This window comes from Lutjanus erythropterus, chromosome 8 (genome assembly GCF_056507025.1).
Source record: "Lutjanus erythropterus isolate fLutEry1 chromosome 8, fLutEry1.hap2, whole genome shotgun sequence".
Lineage (NCBI taxonomy): Eukaryota > Metazoa > Chordata > Actinopteri > Lutjaniformes > Lutjanidae > Lutjanus > Lutjanus erythropterus.
In genome coordinates, this window is record NC_139324.1 from 14,579,856 (window position 1) to 14,595,673 (window position 15,818).

General features: G+C 37.9%; 2 protein-coding genes across 2 annotated transcripts; one reads left to right on the forward strand and one right to left on the reverse strand.

The window, feature by feature from the left end:
* Nucleotides 1–1,036: 1,036 nt before the first annotated feature.
* On the forward strand, nucleotides 1,037–6,220 carry ube2al (ubiquitin conjugating enzyme E2 A, like). The gene is made up of 6 exons (XM_084724630.1): nucleotides 1,037–1,226; nucleotides 3,093–3,173; nucleotides 3,303–3,328; nucleotides 3,444–3,533; nucleotides 3,613–3,701; nucleotides 5,390–6,220. Exons 1-6 carry the CDS (start codon nucleotides 1,183–1,185, stop codon nucleotides 5,516–5,518), a joined length of 459 nt encoding a protein of 152 aa, XP_084580756.1. The 5' UTR covers nucleotides 1,037–1,182; the 3' UTR covers nucleotides 5,519–6,220.
* Nucleotides 6,221–8,978: 2,758 nt separating this feature from the next.
* ing1 (inhibitor of growth family, member 1) lies at nucleotides 8,979–15,818 on the reverse strand. Its single transcript, XM_084724631.1, has 4 exons — nucleotides 15,438–15,818; nucleotides 13,912–14,095; nucleotides 11,857–12,005; nucleotides 8,979–9,942 (listed from the first exon to the last, which is right to left on the reverse strand). Exons 2-4 carry the CDS (start codon nucleotides 14,048–14,050, stop codon nucleotides 9,307–9,309), a joined length of 924 nt encoding a protein of 307 aa, XP_084580757.1. The 5' UTR covers nucleotides 14,051–14,095; nucleotides 15,438–15,818; the 3' UTR covers nucleotides 8,979–9,306.

Below are 15,818 nucleotides of genomic sequence, written 5' to 3' on the forward strand. Positions count from 1 at the left end.
CACCTGGGCTCTAAAACAAATTGGTTAAAATTTGGTGGCCAAAGATCAGGGTCGCGTCCATCCCACTGAACATGATATAGAAGTTTTACAGGAATTTCTTCAAATTTGGTACAAACGTCCACCTGGACTCGAGGGTGAACTGATAAGATTTTGGTGGTCTAAAGTCACTGTGGCCTCACAAAACACGTATTTGGTCGTAACTCAAGAATTCATATACTTATTATGACAAAATACTGGTTATCACAAAGGGGTTACATCCAAATATATTGGACATCTGCACTCTATTGAGTTCACTGTTCTAGTTTCAGTCTATTCTTAGTTACTCTCTCTCTTGAGACAACTTTCCGTAAAGATGAATGGTAATTTTGTGCTGTGAATGATGAATGTAAGACAGGGAAAATTAACAGGATTCTGTTTTCTTTGGCTTTAAAGTGATCAAATCCTCCTCTTATTGTTCTATTCTCATGGATTTCCATCACCTCAGTCCAATCCCCAATCCCTCATACCTTTTAAATTTTTCTTTGGTTCATATATTGGGGCCCATCTTTGCACAACAGACAGTTTGTTGTTCGGTAAATGTATTTATGATCTAGCTACATTAATCAAAGTGTCGGATAGTCCATTTGGTCCACAAAACAGCTCTAAATGTTACAGACGAGACTGCCCCCCTCTAGCCTCACGTTTAGGGCCACAGCAGTAGTGATGTACTGCCAACAGTCACCTGTCACCAGAGGCGACCTTCATCATAGCTGCGCTGCACAAACATCACGTCACTGTGGCCACGCCCCACGACAGGCAACGACCTTAATGAGAATGGGGGAGAAAAAATAATTGTTGTTAAATGAAACAACGTAACAGATGAATGTATCTTATTATATATCATAATGTATTTATCCACATGTGTTTTATTAACGACACCGGATTCTTGTATTGATATTCCACTGAAAGAAAATTCTGTGTAATTTGGCACTAAAAATCGTCCCCTGCTTCTTCCGTGACGTGGTATCGTCCTGTAAACCTAGCTGGGCTAACCAGAGAGGCAGGATTATCGAGAGCGACGAGCTACTGGGAACGGAGTAATTGTGGAGGTGTCAAATAACAATTAAGTACAATATAACGTTTTTATAAAATAAGCTCCCATCAACGTATCCGTGTTGTGAATAGACGTCCCACAAGTTAAACATGTCAACCCCCGCTCGAAGGAGACTTATGAGAGATTTTAAACGGTGAGTTGATGGTCGGAAAATATGCCGATAATGTTAGTTAGCTATGATTTGTCAAAAACAGCTAACATTAGCCTAGCTTTCGTTAGCTTGTCATAGCTAACCAGCTTTTTCTTTAATGTACACTTATTGATTCAGCTATATCCACAGTAAAATATGAACATTACACAAACACTGTGTAGTTTATCTCGTGTTTTAAGGAACTTGAAGCATCTAAGTGACATAGCGACCATTTTTAAAAGCGCTTCACCCGCAGCTAGAAGCTAACAGTGCTAGCATGCTAACAGTTTAGTCGACTATGGTTACTGTCATAGCTTACGGCTGCTAGCGTAACTCTTAAACCTGTGAACATTTAAATGTCCGTAGTAAGTGGCCGGTTGATCATTTTATCCTTGCACAAACTCATGTAAGGTTATGGATCAAGCCTCAGTGCTCCATGTCCACCTGTCTCTTAAACAATAGCTAGCTTAATAAGTATCAGATAGTGTACTTTGCTAACCAACATTGACGTTTGCTGTGTTATAATCAGAAACTAACGGCTCGTACACTATGAAGCTCGTTAATCAAAGTTTGGTTGGTGTTCGTTATTGAGTTATGAATCAAGATTTAACACCAGAAAATATTATCCTGAAATCCCAGACGAGCACATTGTGTTGAATGTGAGAACAACTTTAATACAATGGGCTGCATTTTCTGTACTTGGCAACAACAGTAACGGAACAGGTTGCCCACAGTAAAGTTAACTTACTAGCAAGCTGCACATTTCCTATTTGAAATTATACTGGTTACAACACAGTTCTCAATCATGTTTACATCTTTTTAAATTACAGTACTTCCGAAAGGATCCGTTAAGTTACAGAAGTTTAGACAGATCTTCCGAGGTACTAATAGTGGTGTGCAGTACAGGAAACTTACATGTTGAGGTCATGATAAGTGTTTCCTAGAAAGCTATTGAAACCTTTCACAAGTTTCTTTTATTCAAAGGTAATTGTACAACTGACAGTATTAGAATTGGATATGACTGTTTCATAAAGTTTGTGGCAAAGGGTGCAAGACATTAACATTTTAGTTTTGTTTTACTATTGCTTCATAAGTCCAGTTAGATTTTAATTATATAGCCCAATATCACAAATCACAGTTTGCCTTAGGGGGCTTTGCAATCTGTGTAGTGTGGGACACCCTGTTACCTTTAGACCCTCAATCAGGTATGGTAGAGTTCCCTCAAATAACTCTTTTAACATGGAAAAAATTTAAGAAACCTGAGGGAGTGCAAAGAGGATGGACAGACATGCAATAGATAGAGTGTATAGAACAGCAAAATCATATTAAATACACTAATTATATATTGTACTGAAGTTTAATTTCTCTTACTTAAACAACAACGAGATGTTGATTTTAGGGTGAAGTTACTCATGGAAATATGACAAAGCTGATAAAACTTTGAAGATGTTGCATACCTGTTGCTGAGAAAATACACTGACCAATATACCAAATATGTTTCATGGCACTGACTTGATCAAAGTACAGAGACAGTTGCTTAGTTGCTATTGCAGTATGAAGATGCTTGCCCAAAGTAAAAGGGCTTGTGGCCTTTTGTTACAATACAAAACACCATCAGGGTTTAAATGTGTAAATGGCACGGCCAAGGTGGGAAAGTAATCAAGATAATTTTATAATTTGGCAGAAGAGTCTGCTTACTGTACCTAGCCAGCCATGTTGGCATGAGTTATGAGAAGAGTGATGTTCTTTTGAAAAATAAATGTATTCATGGCTTAATGTTGTACGAGGAAATAGGCCATTTTATTATGGGATTCACCTGTCTTGTCTGGCTAAATTAGTCTAACTTTCTTCTTTTTTTTTATTGTAAAGACTACAAGAAGACCCCCCAGCTGGTGTCAGTGGTGCCCCATCTGAAAACAACATCATGGTGTGGAATGCAGTCATATTTGGGTAAGACATTGACACGCAGTCATAATGTATATGGGCAGGTTTATTTCCCCAAATACAGATTTTGTAAATTTGTGCATGAAGTGTGAAATGAACGGCAATGACAAAATACCATTTTCTCTAACCTTACAGGCCTGAAGGAACTCCATTTGAGGATGGTAAGCATCTCATTATGTACAGAGAAAGCTTTTTGTTTGTTTAGGTTGGGAGATGCCACTGCAAAGTCAGGTTAAATGGCTGAGAAATATTTTTTGTGTCTTGTTTTTGTCCCAGGTACATTTAAGCTCATTGTAGAGTTCACAGAAGAATACCCCAACAAACCCCCCACAGTACGATTTGTGTCAAAGATGTTTCATCCAAACGGTAAGAATATTATCTTAACTTTTGGCCCATTATTAAGTTTATCTGTGAGCATCATTAATAATTGTACTTATATCCACAGTCTATGCAGATGGCAGTATATGTTTGGACATCCTACAGAATCGTTGGAGCCCCACATATGATGTGTCTTCTATTCTTACTTCTATTCAGGTAAGAAGTGTCCACTAACAACAATAAATTATATATGTTTGAAATGTATGTACACTTTGTCCAACTCTGAACAATGCTTTACTCTAGTTTACAGTTATTTATCTATACTGTACATTTAAAAATATACATAATATTCTTTAATTTTAACACACTTATTTATAAACCCAGTTTTTCAGTATTATTGTTTGTGTTCATTGTATATATTCTACTATACATATTTTACATTTCAAACAAAACAAATCATATCCTCAACACAGAGAAGCTTTAACCACCATATATTTGGTGTTTTTACTTGATGAAAGATTGAAATTGTTCAACGTATATCAGAATTGTGATACAATTTTCTGTTGTCAGACTACAAATTGTTAATTGATTATGTAAAATTGTACAAAAAGAAACCTTTCTTCTGGGAAAGGAAAATATAAGGTTAAAAATGTCAATGACAAATATTTACATTTTCATTTGATAATGAAATAATTGTTAGTTGCAGCCCTAGTTTGCAAATACAGTGAAAGTCTGAATGTGATGCTAAGGTTTAGGGCAGCAACCAATAATTATTTTCAGTAGAGGTTGATTTTCTTTCTCTACACCTTGCCTACTTGTGGCATCTTATGCGTCTTAAGAAAAAACAACAGCTTACCAGTGGTTAGATCACACTTGATACCATATAGACTCTCTTTAAAGAAATATTTGAAAATGTAACTGACAATTTGTCATGATAAAACCAAGGATCTGTCAATCTTCACAAATCAAGACTTGATAGTCCAAAAACATAATAGTCTGACACGTTTAAATTGAATTGTGACCTTATAAATTGAAAGATATTTGAGCCATTTTAGATTTGAGAATCCTCACCCCTAAGTGCTACTGACTGCTCTATTGTTTTTGTTTTGCATTTGTACATAATTTAAACATTAATTGTAAAGAACAATTCATGACAGTTTTGTACATGTTAAGTTACAGCTGTCTCATTCTTATGAACACAACATTTCAAGAACATCTCGACACAATTTCTTCAAATTTGGCACAAATGTCCAATTGGACTCAATGCTAAACTAATTAAAATTTGGTCGTTGTGACCTCACAATGTATGTTTTTGGCCATAACTCAAGGATTCATATTCTAAATATGTCAACATTTCACACAAGTGTCTAATAGCAAAGGATAAAATTACATTTTACATGCCAAGTGTCAAAGGTCAACTTCAGTGGCATGATAATGGTCAGCTCTCTGTCAGCTCTCTTTACTGCTCTGTAAAAAGTGAAGACAGTATGTTTCTCAATGGAAATTATTCACTGCAGTCAGTCATGTCAATATAGTGAAAAATTACACTCAATAAATTCTTTAAAAGTTTTCACCACATAGATTATGAGTCTGGATACACATGGATGAACCTTAGTGTTTTGCAGAGGTATACAACTGTGAGGCAGTAATTCAAGTTAATGTTTTTTCTTTATTTTTTAATATTATGATAAATATTGCTTCATGCTATTTATTGTACCTTGAGTTTTTGGTATTGTCACATTCCCAGTAAAAATCAATTACTGCATTACCAAATTAAACTGTAGCCATGATTCAAATGGAAGTACTTGAAACCAAATGCCAACATTAGATGAATGTTTAGGTGAAGGTTGTTTGATTTTCCACTGAAACATTCTCACATTCAGTATTTCTCTTCTTCTGCACAGTCCCTGCTTGATGAACCAAACCCCAACAGTCCAGCCAACAGTCAGGCAGCTCAACTGTACCAGGAGAACAAGCGGGAGTACGAGAAGCGCGTGTCTGCCATCGTAGAACAAAGTTGGAGAGACAGTTGACCTGACAATCCTCATAGCTGCTCTCTCCGTTGTTAAGCTGTGTGTGCTGCAAGTTTTAGTGGAGTACCTCTTAATTTTTGGGCCCCCCACCTTTTTTGATTTTAAGCTTTTATGCACTTTACCTCCAACTTCCCTTCATAGAATGTTTTTTTTTCTTTTTGCCCACCAAGAGGGATTTATTTTTTCTATTCTGTCCCCCTTTTCTAGTCAATCAGGGGAAATGTGCTGAATCTTGCCTTGATGTTTTGTCCGTACGGACTCGTGGGCCATTACCCCAAAATTCTGGTGTGTTCTAACTTGCTGTAATAACTCCCCATGACTAATTATGTTAAAAGTCTTGGCGGGTTGTATTAATTAAGTCATGGGCCCTCTTATGTTGTGCTCCTCCTCATGTTTTCTGTCAGTTTGTCTTCACAAGGCAGTTTGCCTGGGCTCCAACGTATTCATCCTACCTTTACCCTGGGAGAATGAGCAGCCCTAGCATCACGGACTACGACTAAATCAGACATCTTTACACCGAGTCTTTTGCTGTGTTGTGAATTCTGTTACATGCATGACAGAAAGAGTGTATTCACGTTCCTGTTCAGTACTCATGTATATAAGAAACCCGCAACTGAATTTATGTACAGATTTTTGCACTGGTTGTTCCCCATGTCATTTTTTCAGCACTTGTAAATAAAAAAAAAAGGCAAATTCATCCATGTGTGGGAATTGTTTTATTGCAACTGCCAATTCAGTTCTGTGATACTGTTTGATCTAAAAATTACTTTTCTTGCCCGGACAGGAGTATGCTGAGTCTTTTCTGAGGCCAACAAATCAATCTGAGGCACTGCCTATAAGTTAAAGCATGGCTTTGTACATTAATATAATCACCTATCCATTTAATTATGGCACTGAATGGACATTGGTGACCTCTTCTTTAAAGGGAAAATTCAGCATTTTTCATGTGGACGTCCAGTCAATAGTGATGGCAAATGTAGTCAATGGAAGCATTAAGTTCCTCAGTGCTGCTATATTGACCAAGAAAACACTTCTGCTTATAGTGCCTACATGTACCAGGATGCACTGCAGGCAGTGTTCTGGTGCCCATATCCACGTTGTCATGTATCACCACCCTAGCATATAGTAATTACTTTGTTGGCCAAAACAGCGCTGGGTGAAAATAGTCACCTTGCACACCCTCTGGCTACACAGAGGAGGAGAAATCAAGACTAAAACAGCCTGTAGTTTTATAACACCAACATCACTGGATGCAGGAAGAACAACATTTTGCAGCAGAGACTTTTATCTGAATTCTCAATGTGAAATGTATACACTATATTGGGCCCATATAGCTTAGCATAGGTTTACATTTTCGAATGTATGTTAAAAGGACAGTTTACCTCAAAATCAAAAAAATGTATTTTACCTGTAGTGCTATTTGTCCATCTAGATCAGGGGTCATTAATGTTTTGCTGCTGAGTCAGCAGCATTTGTACCATGGCAGACGTTAAGTGGATTATCATCATCCTCTGCTCTTTCACCAGTATTTTTTGTAAAGGAGGGAGTGTCAAGAGTCTGATGCTCATGAAGTTACAAAATAATACAATGTGACTCACACGAGTGTCTGTACAGTTGGAATAATGATGACTGTCCAGTGTGTTTAATACTTACAGGCCTGAAAGAACACTGCTGTCCCTACTGGCCTCAAAGAAATCCCATCTCAAAGCAGTTTCAGTGGGAAGTGATGAGGGATGAAGTCCAGTCCTTATTCTGTATCAAAGTGTCTTCTAATGTTCAGCAAAAGTTAATAAGAGGCTGAGCTAGTAAATCTATCTTCCAACTATCTTCCAAAGTGACATTTCCTCAGCCTCTCTCTCCGCTGTGGCTCAGCAAGCAAACACTGTTCACTGAAGTACAGACTCAAATTTGGAAAGTCATTAATTGTATTGTGTAACTTTGTCTGCTGGAGCCTCATGTTAGCTTTTGCTCAACTTCAAAATCAGAACACAGAAGAAGGACTTTGGATTCTGTCCCCTACCACTTACATCAGGATTAGGCGGAGGGGTGGAGATATTGACAAGTGAGACACAGCTGACTGTATTCTTAGACTCTTGATCTTTTTTTAAAAGAAAAACTCTGAAAGACTGACTTTGAGACCCTGAAAGAAGTGAGATATTTCCCAGTGAATGAGCTGGTAAATATGAAGTGGTCACATAATAATAATCACTACATATGACTTTACACCTGCATTAACTTTTTTTTAACATACCACCTTTTAGATTGATATGGTGAACCTGTCAGCAGACAGCTGATCACTTAAGCATTCAGCATTTAAACAGTCGTGCTTCTGGCCATTTGATCATTTTAAATCATCTATTTGTGTCTTTTAGCTCAGTTTGTGGTCTTAACCAAATCCTGAGGGAAGTATCTGGCTCCATAGCTAAAGACTCCACTGTGTTCATCAGCAGGTGTGCTAGAACTGCAACAAGTAATCTATTAGTTGTCAACTATTAAATTAATCTCAAACTATTTTGATAATCAGTTAATCAGTTTCAGTAATTATTCAGGGAAAAAAGTCCAAATTCTCTGATTTCAGCTTCCTAAATGTAAATATTTTTTTGGTTTCTTTATTCCTCTATGTTAATCAGTGTTCAGTGTCTTCAAAAGCCTGAGACAATGTCCTCAAATGTCTAGTCTTGTCCACCACTCAACGATATTTAGTTTACTGCCATAGAGGACTAAAGAAATCAGGAAATATTCACACTTAAACTGGAATCAGATAATTGATTTTTTTTTTCTTTAAAAAGAAATTTCACAAACCAATTAATCATCATATTAGTTGGGGATTCATTTAATTTTTTAACTTCATAATTGATCAAATGTTACAGCCGTAAGGTGTACGTCTGTGTGCTGTTTGATCCCTCGGGGTTCCAGGCAGTCCACAGGAAAAAGGGGTATCCTTTTTTTTCCACTTAATCTCATGCATCAGTAACGCAGTGACTGAATGTATGACTATGTGGTCATGGATTCCAGCCAGCAGTGTTTTGTCTACATTCGTGCAGCAGTGGTGCACCACCACATCAAGGAAACTACCACAATTGCAATATGTTTAAACACTGTAGTTTAGCCTTCTGTTATCTACAACTGAACTGAGTGTAGCCAGATGTTTTTGAAGCAATTATTATATAATCAAAAATACATTAGAACTCAGTTTAAGCATAACTATGACCCAAACAGCAACAGATATGAGACAAAACTTTAATTAATGCCCCCAAAACAAAAATCTTACCAGAATGGTGAATCTGGAACAGAATCTTATTAAATGTGGATCTGTGGACTAATTTAATGCTCCTTGGTATACAATGTTTTTAGTCACATTTTACAGAAATGATAATACATCATGTCTCATTATTATCAGATCACCTTTATCAGATTCTGGGCTTCTTCACCTGCAATAATGTCAAACATCATAAATGTCTTTGTTTAGAAACGTTTTATTCGTTAGTTGGGTGTATGTGATGGAGTGGGTTGTGTTGCATGCATGTATGATGAAAACAGGGGATGAAGGTGCAGGACAGCTGGTTACATGCAGGTTGTATGAAGTCCGTTCTTTACAAATGATCCCAATCAGGAGGGAGCCATCTGGTTTCTCAGCTATGCAGCAGTTACAAAAATAACTATTTACAAGATCCTTCTCGTCAGTTACTTACGGTGTTTAAAACACTGTTGACAGTAAACGGAAACAAAGATGAGACATAAAATTAAATTTTGTACGCAGTAGTGTTCATTTGGCCGCACAGAGCGAGCTACCTGTTGTACGCCCTCTCCTTCTTGGCCCTCTCTAAGGCCTTGTCCATGGTCTTCTCATTCTCCCCCCGACACTTTGGGCAATACCACTTGCCTTTTGGCTTATGATGGAGCCCGACGCATGAGAAATGAAACCACTCGATAGGACATTCGTCATTATCACAGCCGATCATCTCGCCATAGGACACCTGCTCGCACAGACAGTATGTGGGCTCATCTGGATCGATGGGCAAGTCTGGGGGCGACACTTCTCGCTCAGACTTTCCCTTTGACCGTTTCTTCTTCTTTGAAGATGTTTTGGCCCTCTTTTCTCGAGATGCCCCCAGACCCACTTCCTCAGCGTGGTCCAGACCTCCATAACTTTCACGATTTTCTCCATTTTTCTGTCGTCTTGAGCGTTTCCCTCCAGCCTTGTCTCCAGCACCTGAGCCGGGGGTAACCTCGTCACGCTTCTTGTCGTGGTGGCCCGTTTTGCCCGGAGTGATAGTGGCTGACGATGATGATGACATCATGGATGCTGCAGTGGTTGTCATGGATGTTGTTGTAGGAACATGGCTCTCTGGGACTTCTTGAGATGAGAGGAGAAGTTCAGAATGCCAGTCTATTTGTCGTGTTCGGTTCTCAACCAAGTCCACCTAAAAATAAAGAACCACAAAGAACATTCAGATTTGACTGAAAACCTCTGCCTGCTGTGGCTCATTTTGTGTTTTCCACTAATTTTTGTTTTTAAATTTTGCTCTCAATTCAGTTTAGTTTCAAGGGTTCTGCAAGTTAAATTTCCGATTTCTAAACACCAGTAAGAGTGAAATTTAATGCCAACTTAAGTGCCACACTGGCAAATCATCATCATTTATCATCATCATACATCTGACATTTATTAATGAAGACCTTTCTAAATGAAATTCAATATTTGTAAACGAGATTCAATACTTTTAATGAATTGTTTTGATCATTTTAAATTAAACGCTTTGAAGACATTGCAGGTTCTATGTTGGTTTCCTGAGTGGGTTTGCTTGTTTCAGTCCAGTTTTTATTGTTTAAACTGCTTAGTCTCTATTAACACCCCTAATTCTTGTTGTGTTGACAAATTTGACAAAGTGACAGGTTAAAATGAAAAGACATTTCCTGTACACATGTTGTTTTATTTTAGTTCATTTTACAAGTACACTATTGTTTCAGTTTGCTTTTTAATAAAAGTATGGTTTTAGTTTACAAGAACAACCTTGGTTGTGAGTACATGTGGATGGCTTAATGCTTGCAAAGTTAAAACTAGAATTAAGACTAAAGCTTGTTTAATTATGAAAGTGATAAGCCATAGTATGGCCTTCCTTGGAAAAATCATATGTTCTGAAAATTGTTTTCTGTGAATAGAAGTTAATCTCCACAGGAAACATCTTGAATAAAAATTTGTTTCCTTACACACATTATTTTTCAGACAGAAAAGAAAAAGCTGAATCAAGCTTCTTGTTTATCCAATATGTTGCTGCTAATAACCAGAGAGGTGCAGCAACATAACTAGCAACGGCTTTAAAACGTTTAACCACTTCTCTAAGAGCTAGAAAAAAAGGTCAATCCTTATATGAACATTTTCACTTAAAATATCCAGCGTAGACCCAATCTGTTCTATCAGAGATCCATCTTCTTTCAACTCTGACAGAGCAAACAAATGTCAAGGGTGAGGTTAAATATGGTGTTATGTTTCTAGTAAGCCTCTAGTGTGCAACTATAATAAGAAGATTCAGTGGGTTCACAGTTGGACACAGTGGGTGTTTTTTTTAAAGGTGCATTATGTTACAACTGCACATCCAAAATCAGTACTGCAGTCCAAACAGCAGGTTGGAGCCATAGACTGTATATTAAATAGGTTGAAATCTTATTTAATATACAGTCTATGGTTGAAGACTCGAGGAAGCTCAGGTTGAAGCTCAGGCAGGCTGCAGGAACACTGCAAGAGCGCAAGACGAGCGCAATATTGTAATTTGTCAATAACAAGTGACAATGTATCCCACACTATAAGTTGATCAGCTGTTCAGAACTGTCAGGTGTTTGTCAGTGTAAAGCTAAGCTTGTTATCCTGAAAACAAAAGCCCACTTTCAAATAATCACACGGTCATTTTATGAATTATATATAAAACTGAAAAGTAACTTGTACTTTGAGTAAATTATTAACCAGGTACTTTTTACTTAAGCAGGTATCTCAAATAGCAGTTTTCACTTTTACTTTTATGGGAGTAATTGTAATTTTCCATCAGTATGGATTTTCAGGACTCTATGCACCACTGCCAGGGCCCTGCAAATGTTCAGGGACGCTTTTCCTGGTACCAATTTCAGTGAAATTCACGTGTGCAAAATGGAAAACCTGATACACTCCGATACAAAAAGGCCTTTTACAGAGACAAGCTTATTAGACCTATTTACTCAGTATAGATTTTCTGAGCACAAATGTTCCAGGAAATCACTTCTCTACAGTCCAACAGTTACAAACACACACACACACACACACCTGGAAGCTTGCCAATGAGCAGCTCCAGCAGCTGTTCTTTACGTACCATTTGACCAGCAATCTGGATCTTCTCATCTCCAAGCTCTTGACTGCGAATTAGTGCCCTCTGAATTGATAACTGAAGCTTTCTCCTCTGAAGTGAGTCAGATTCCCGCCGATACCGTTCATAAGCATCATCAAGCTCCTTCAGAACATCTGTCAAAGACGAAATCAAAGAAAATAATCAAGTGGGCACAGGAACACTGAAATTCAACATATTCTCAAAGCTACACAGAAAGATACTAGTACTTGTCATAGCTGATAATATTCTTGACTTTGAAAGTGTTTTCTGAAGCTTTGGTGAATAATGAGTGAACAAAAGGTTGAACTATTTATACTGCATTATGGGTTTTTCTGAGTTTAGGCAACTTAGCCAGCACACATCTGAACACAAATCTGTCAGGTTAGTCACCTGTCAAAAGACGTCTTATACGTTGATCAAATGTGCCACGTGGTTAATACAGGAGGTGAAACTGACTACTGTGGGGGATGGGAATGAAACTGCTGGGAGCAAAGCTGTAGCAGTTAGAGAGGTTATGACCTGGTGGGTTCAGACATGCTGCCTCAACGAAGTGTGTAATTGTACATTATAGCTGCATGTGTACACTGTACTATATAATTAGCATTCAATTTATACACTTGGAATGTACCTGCTAATTTATTTGGATTAGTCAGAACAGAACAGGAAATAATTGAGATGCTACAGAAGTTCAGTTATTTGGACTTTGGATGCTTCTGTGGACAAAATATTCATGTATAAATTTAAGTTTACTCTCTATATTTGCTGAATTTATTTAAAAGCAAGAGTTTTTAATTGGTTACGAAACAGCCTAAATTTCACACTGATGCCTCTATACAGTATGACCTACATAAGTTAACAAGCTCATCCATGAGAGGATGGGCTGTTTCTGTATTTTTACTGTCTGCCACCAGATCAGATTCTCTGTGAAATTAGATTAAATGAGCCAGCCAAAGTCACAGTGTATGTAGATAATTTCATTTTTAAGGTCATATGGTGGAAACACTGCTGCTTTTGTCCACAGGGGTCTCCAAAATCAACAAAATATGAAAGTTCCTTGTAGTATCTTGTGAATAACAGTTTCACAATCATTGATGCTACACTGATTCGTAATCAGATGAATGGTGTCTCTGTCATTCCCTGTGTGTGCCCTGCATGGCTGCTCTCGCACTATATAACTTTGGTATCTGAGCTACGACAAGTGCGTAACATTTTATGGCACAGCAAGTCATGGACCACCAACTACGCACTAATTCTTTTTAAAATTTGGATCACAATTTATTGAGAAAATGTTCTCAGCTTTTCCCTCTGGTGTCTTTTTTCTTCTCTGCCTCCAATCTTTGTGACGTACAGAGTTTTCTGTTGGACAGTAAAGTAAACTCCTGCTAAATGTTGATTCTGTTAGCTAGTTAGCTCATAGCTGTACTGGCCAGACTTTGGCTCAGACCACTGGGGGAATTTGGTTAGGGCTGCAACAAATTATAATTTTCATTACTGATTAATCAGCAGATTATTTTCATGGTTACTTGATTAATTGTTTAGTCTATTAAATGTCAAAATTTGGGAAAAATGCTTATCACAATCTCCACAAGCCCAAAGCAAAGTCTTGAAATTGTTTCTTTTGTCCAACCAGAAGTCCAAAACCATTTTTCAGACAACTGTGTACAAATAGCAATATGTTAATTATGTAATTGCATTTTAAAATCAAGCAAAGATTGTTTTTTTTTACAGCAATGGCTAACACCATTAAAAATACTCTGCTTTCATGATTAATTCAATTTTGTTGTTGTTGTTCATTTTCTATTTTAGGATAGGGGAAATGATCGAACACATATTTTTCCAGACCTGGAAATTACTCAAATAAAATTTCATACTTTTCTAAACTATGTTTAGGCCCTGCTATTAACCACTGTACACACTCTCTAGAATTCCTTTGCAATCATTTAATGTTCTGTATGTTATAGTGTTGCTTTATAACTTCTTTAGTAAAAGAGATCTGTCATCAATGTCAACACTGTCTTTGACAGCTTTTTTTTTTTTTACCTTGATACTTGGCATCAATTTCCTTCATGAGGGATACACTCCTCTGCAAATCAAAAGGTAGTGATTCCACCAGGTCCAAATACTCTTCAACATAATTCACAACAACGTGGCTCGGGTCTCCATTGGTCGGGTTCAACATTATGGATCTCTCTTTAACGCAGGCAGGACACACTGACGCCTGCACCTGTTAACAACAAATCATTATTAGTCACTGTACTGTTGCTGTAAACCCACAATTTACTGTTCCTCCAACATTTTATGCTCAAGATTACTGTGATTTGTGTATTATTCTGCATTGTACCCCCTCCCCAAGTATAAATGATGCAAACCCAGCCTCAAAATATACAGTAATGTTGGATTGAAATGGTCAAACTGTAAAAGGGGAGGGAGCTAATCTGGAGTCAGCCATCCTGAACCTTGCGACGTGTACTATGAATATACCAACACAAAGTAAAATGATAACAGTGATTCAGCTCAATAATTCAACTAACGTTAACGAAGTGCCATGAGCCTCCCGGTGTCTAACAGCACGTTTGAAGCCGTAATTGAGTGAACCTCAGGGCATCCTGCAAGGTCGGAGAAGACAACAAAGCTAAACAGGGTCGTGTCTAGACAGGAACCCCGGACCAGTGGAAGATCTCGCGGGAGTGGTAATTTCAACCCAAACCAAGATCTGTCTCTAACCCTAATCAAGTGTTTTTGTCCCTACACCTCAACCCATGACTTATCACAGCGTTGCCACATTACAAAACATAAGCAGTTTGTACAACGCGCAGAGTGAAAACAACGCGATTAAGTCTCACGAGAGTTTCATAAATCAGGGGTTCTCTTCTAAACACAACCGCTAAAACAGTGATAATGATGTAAGCTAGCTCGATTTCCAGAACTAACGTTACCATAAGGAAATGTTACCAGGGATGTGGGTGCGTGAATACCCGACACATTAATGTGAATTTGGCAATAAACCTGCTGAGATGAATATGTGAGTTCCCGTGCTAATGTTATTATAATTCGTTAGCTAACACCGTCTAGAGCTAACGTACACTGCTGGCGAGTTTACGTTAACGTCAAGTAACGTTAACCAACTTTCTACTCTTCGCAAGTTTGAGATCGGGTAACTGTTACTCTAACATGACGTAAACAGCGTTGTAAACTAGCTTTAGTCGCTGATTGACAATCCTAACATGACATGGGCTACCTAAATCAACGCTAAGGGAAATGTTAAACAGCCACTTCATTTACAAACAACGTAAACTATCTCAGAGCACCTACTGTAGCTTAACGTTAAATCAGTGAGCTAAATTTACACAGACAAATCACTGCCTAAATTATATAAACCGTCATTTTGACACTTTACGCTTATTTCTATCATGTTTACTTCAATGTAACCGTTAGCCAAATGTAGCTTCTGTTAGCTTTCCACGTACTAAATCAGCTACGACATGAATCACTACAAAAGCAAACACTGAACAAAACTTCACAAAACTTATCTAGTTGATAGATAGACTGTGTGTCGATGAACTTACCGTGTAGATAGTTGTACTTTTACTGTGGCCAACGTTCAACGTTCAGAGATGCTGCTCTCTAGCTCCTGTTGCTAACGCTAGCTCATGTGTGGAGTGGACCACTGTAACAGCGTCGGTCCCCCGACCAGCCCGGCAACAGCAGCTAATGTTAGCTGTTAGCTCAACTGCCTCTGCGCATGTAACCTGGCTACGAAGCGGCTGTCGCAACCAGATACGAGTTAAATTAATTGAATAATATATACTTGTCCTTGGCTTTCAAAATTGTTTAAGGCTCTGTTTTTTCAGATTGCAGCCCATATATTAAAGATTACAACCAACACCAGTTTCCATCGCTTTGGCAGGTACAGTATCTTTCTCTGGTCTGTTACTATGATGCATTCA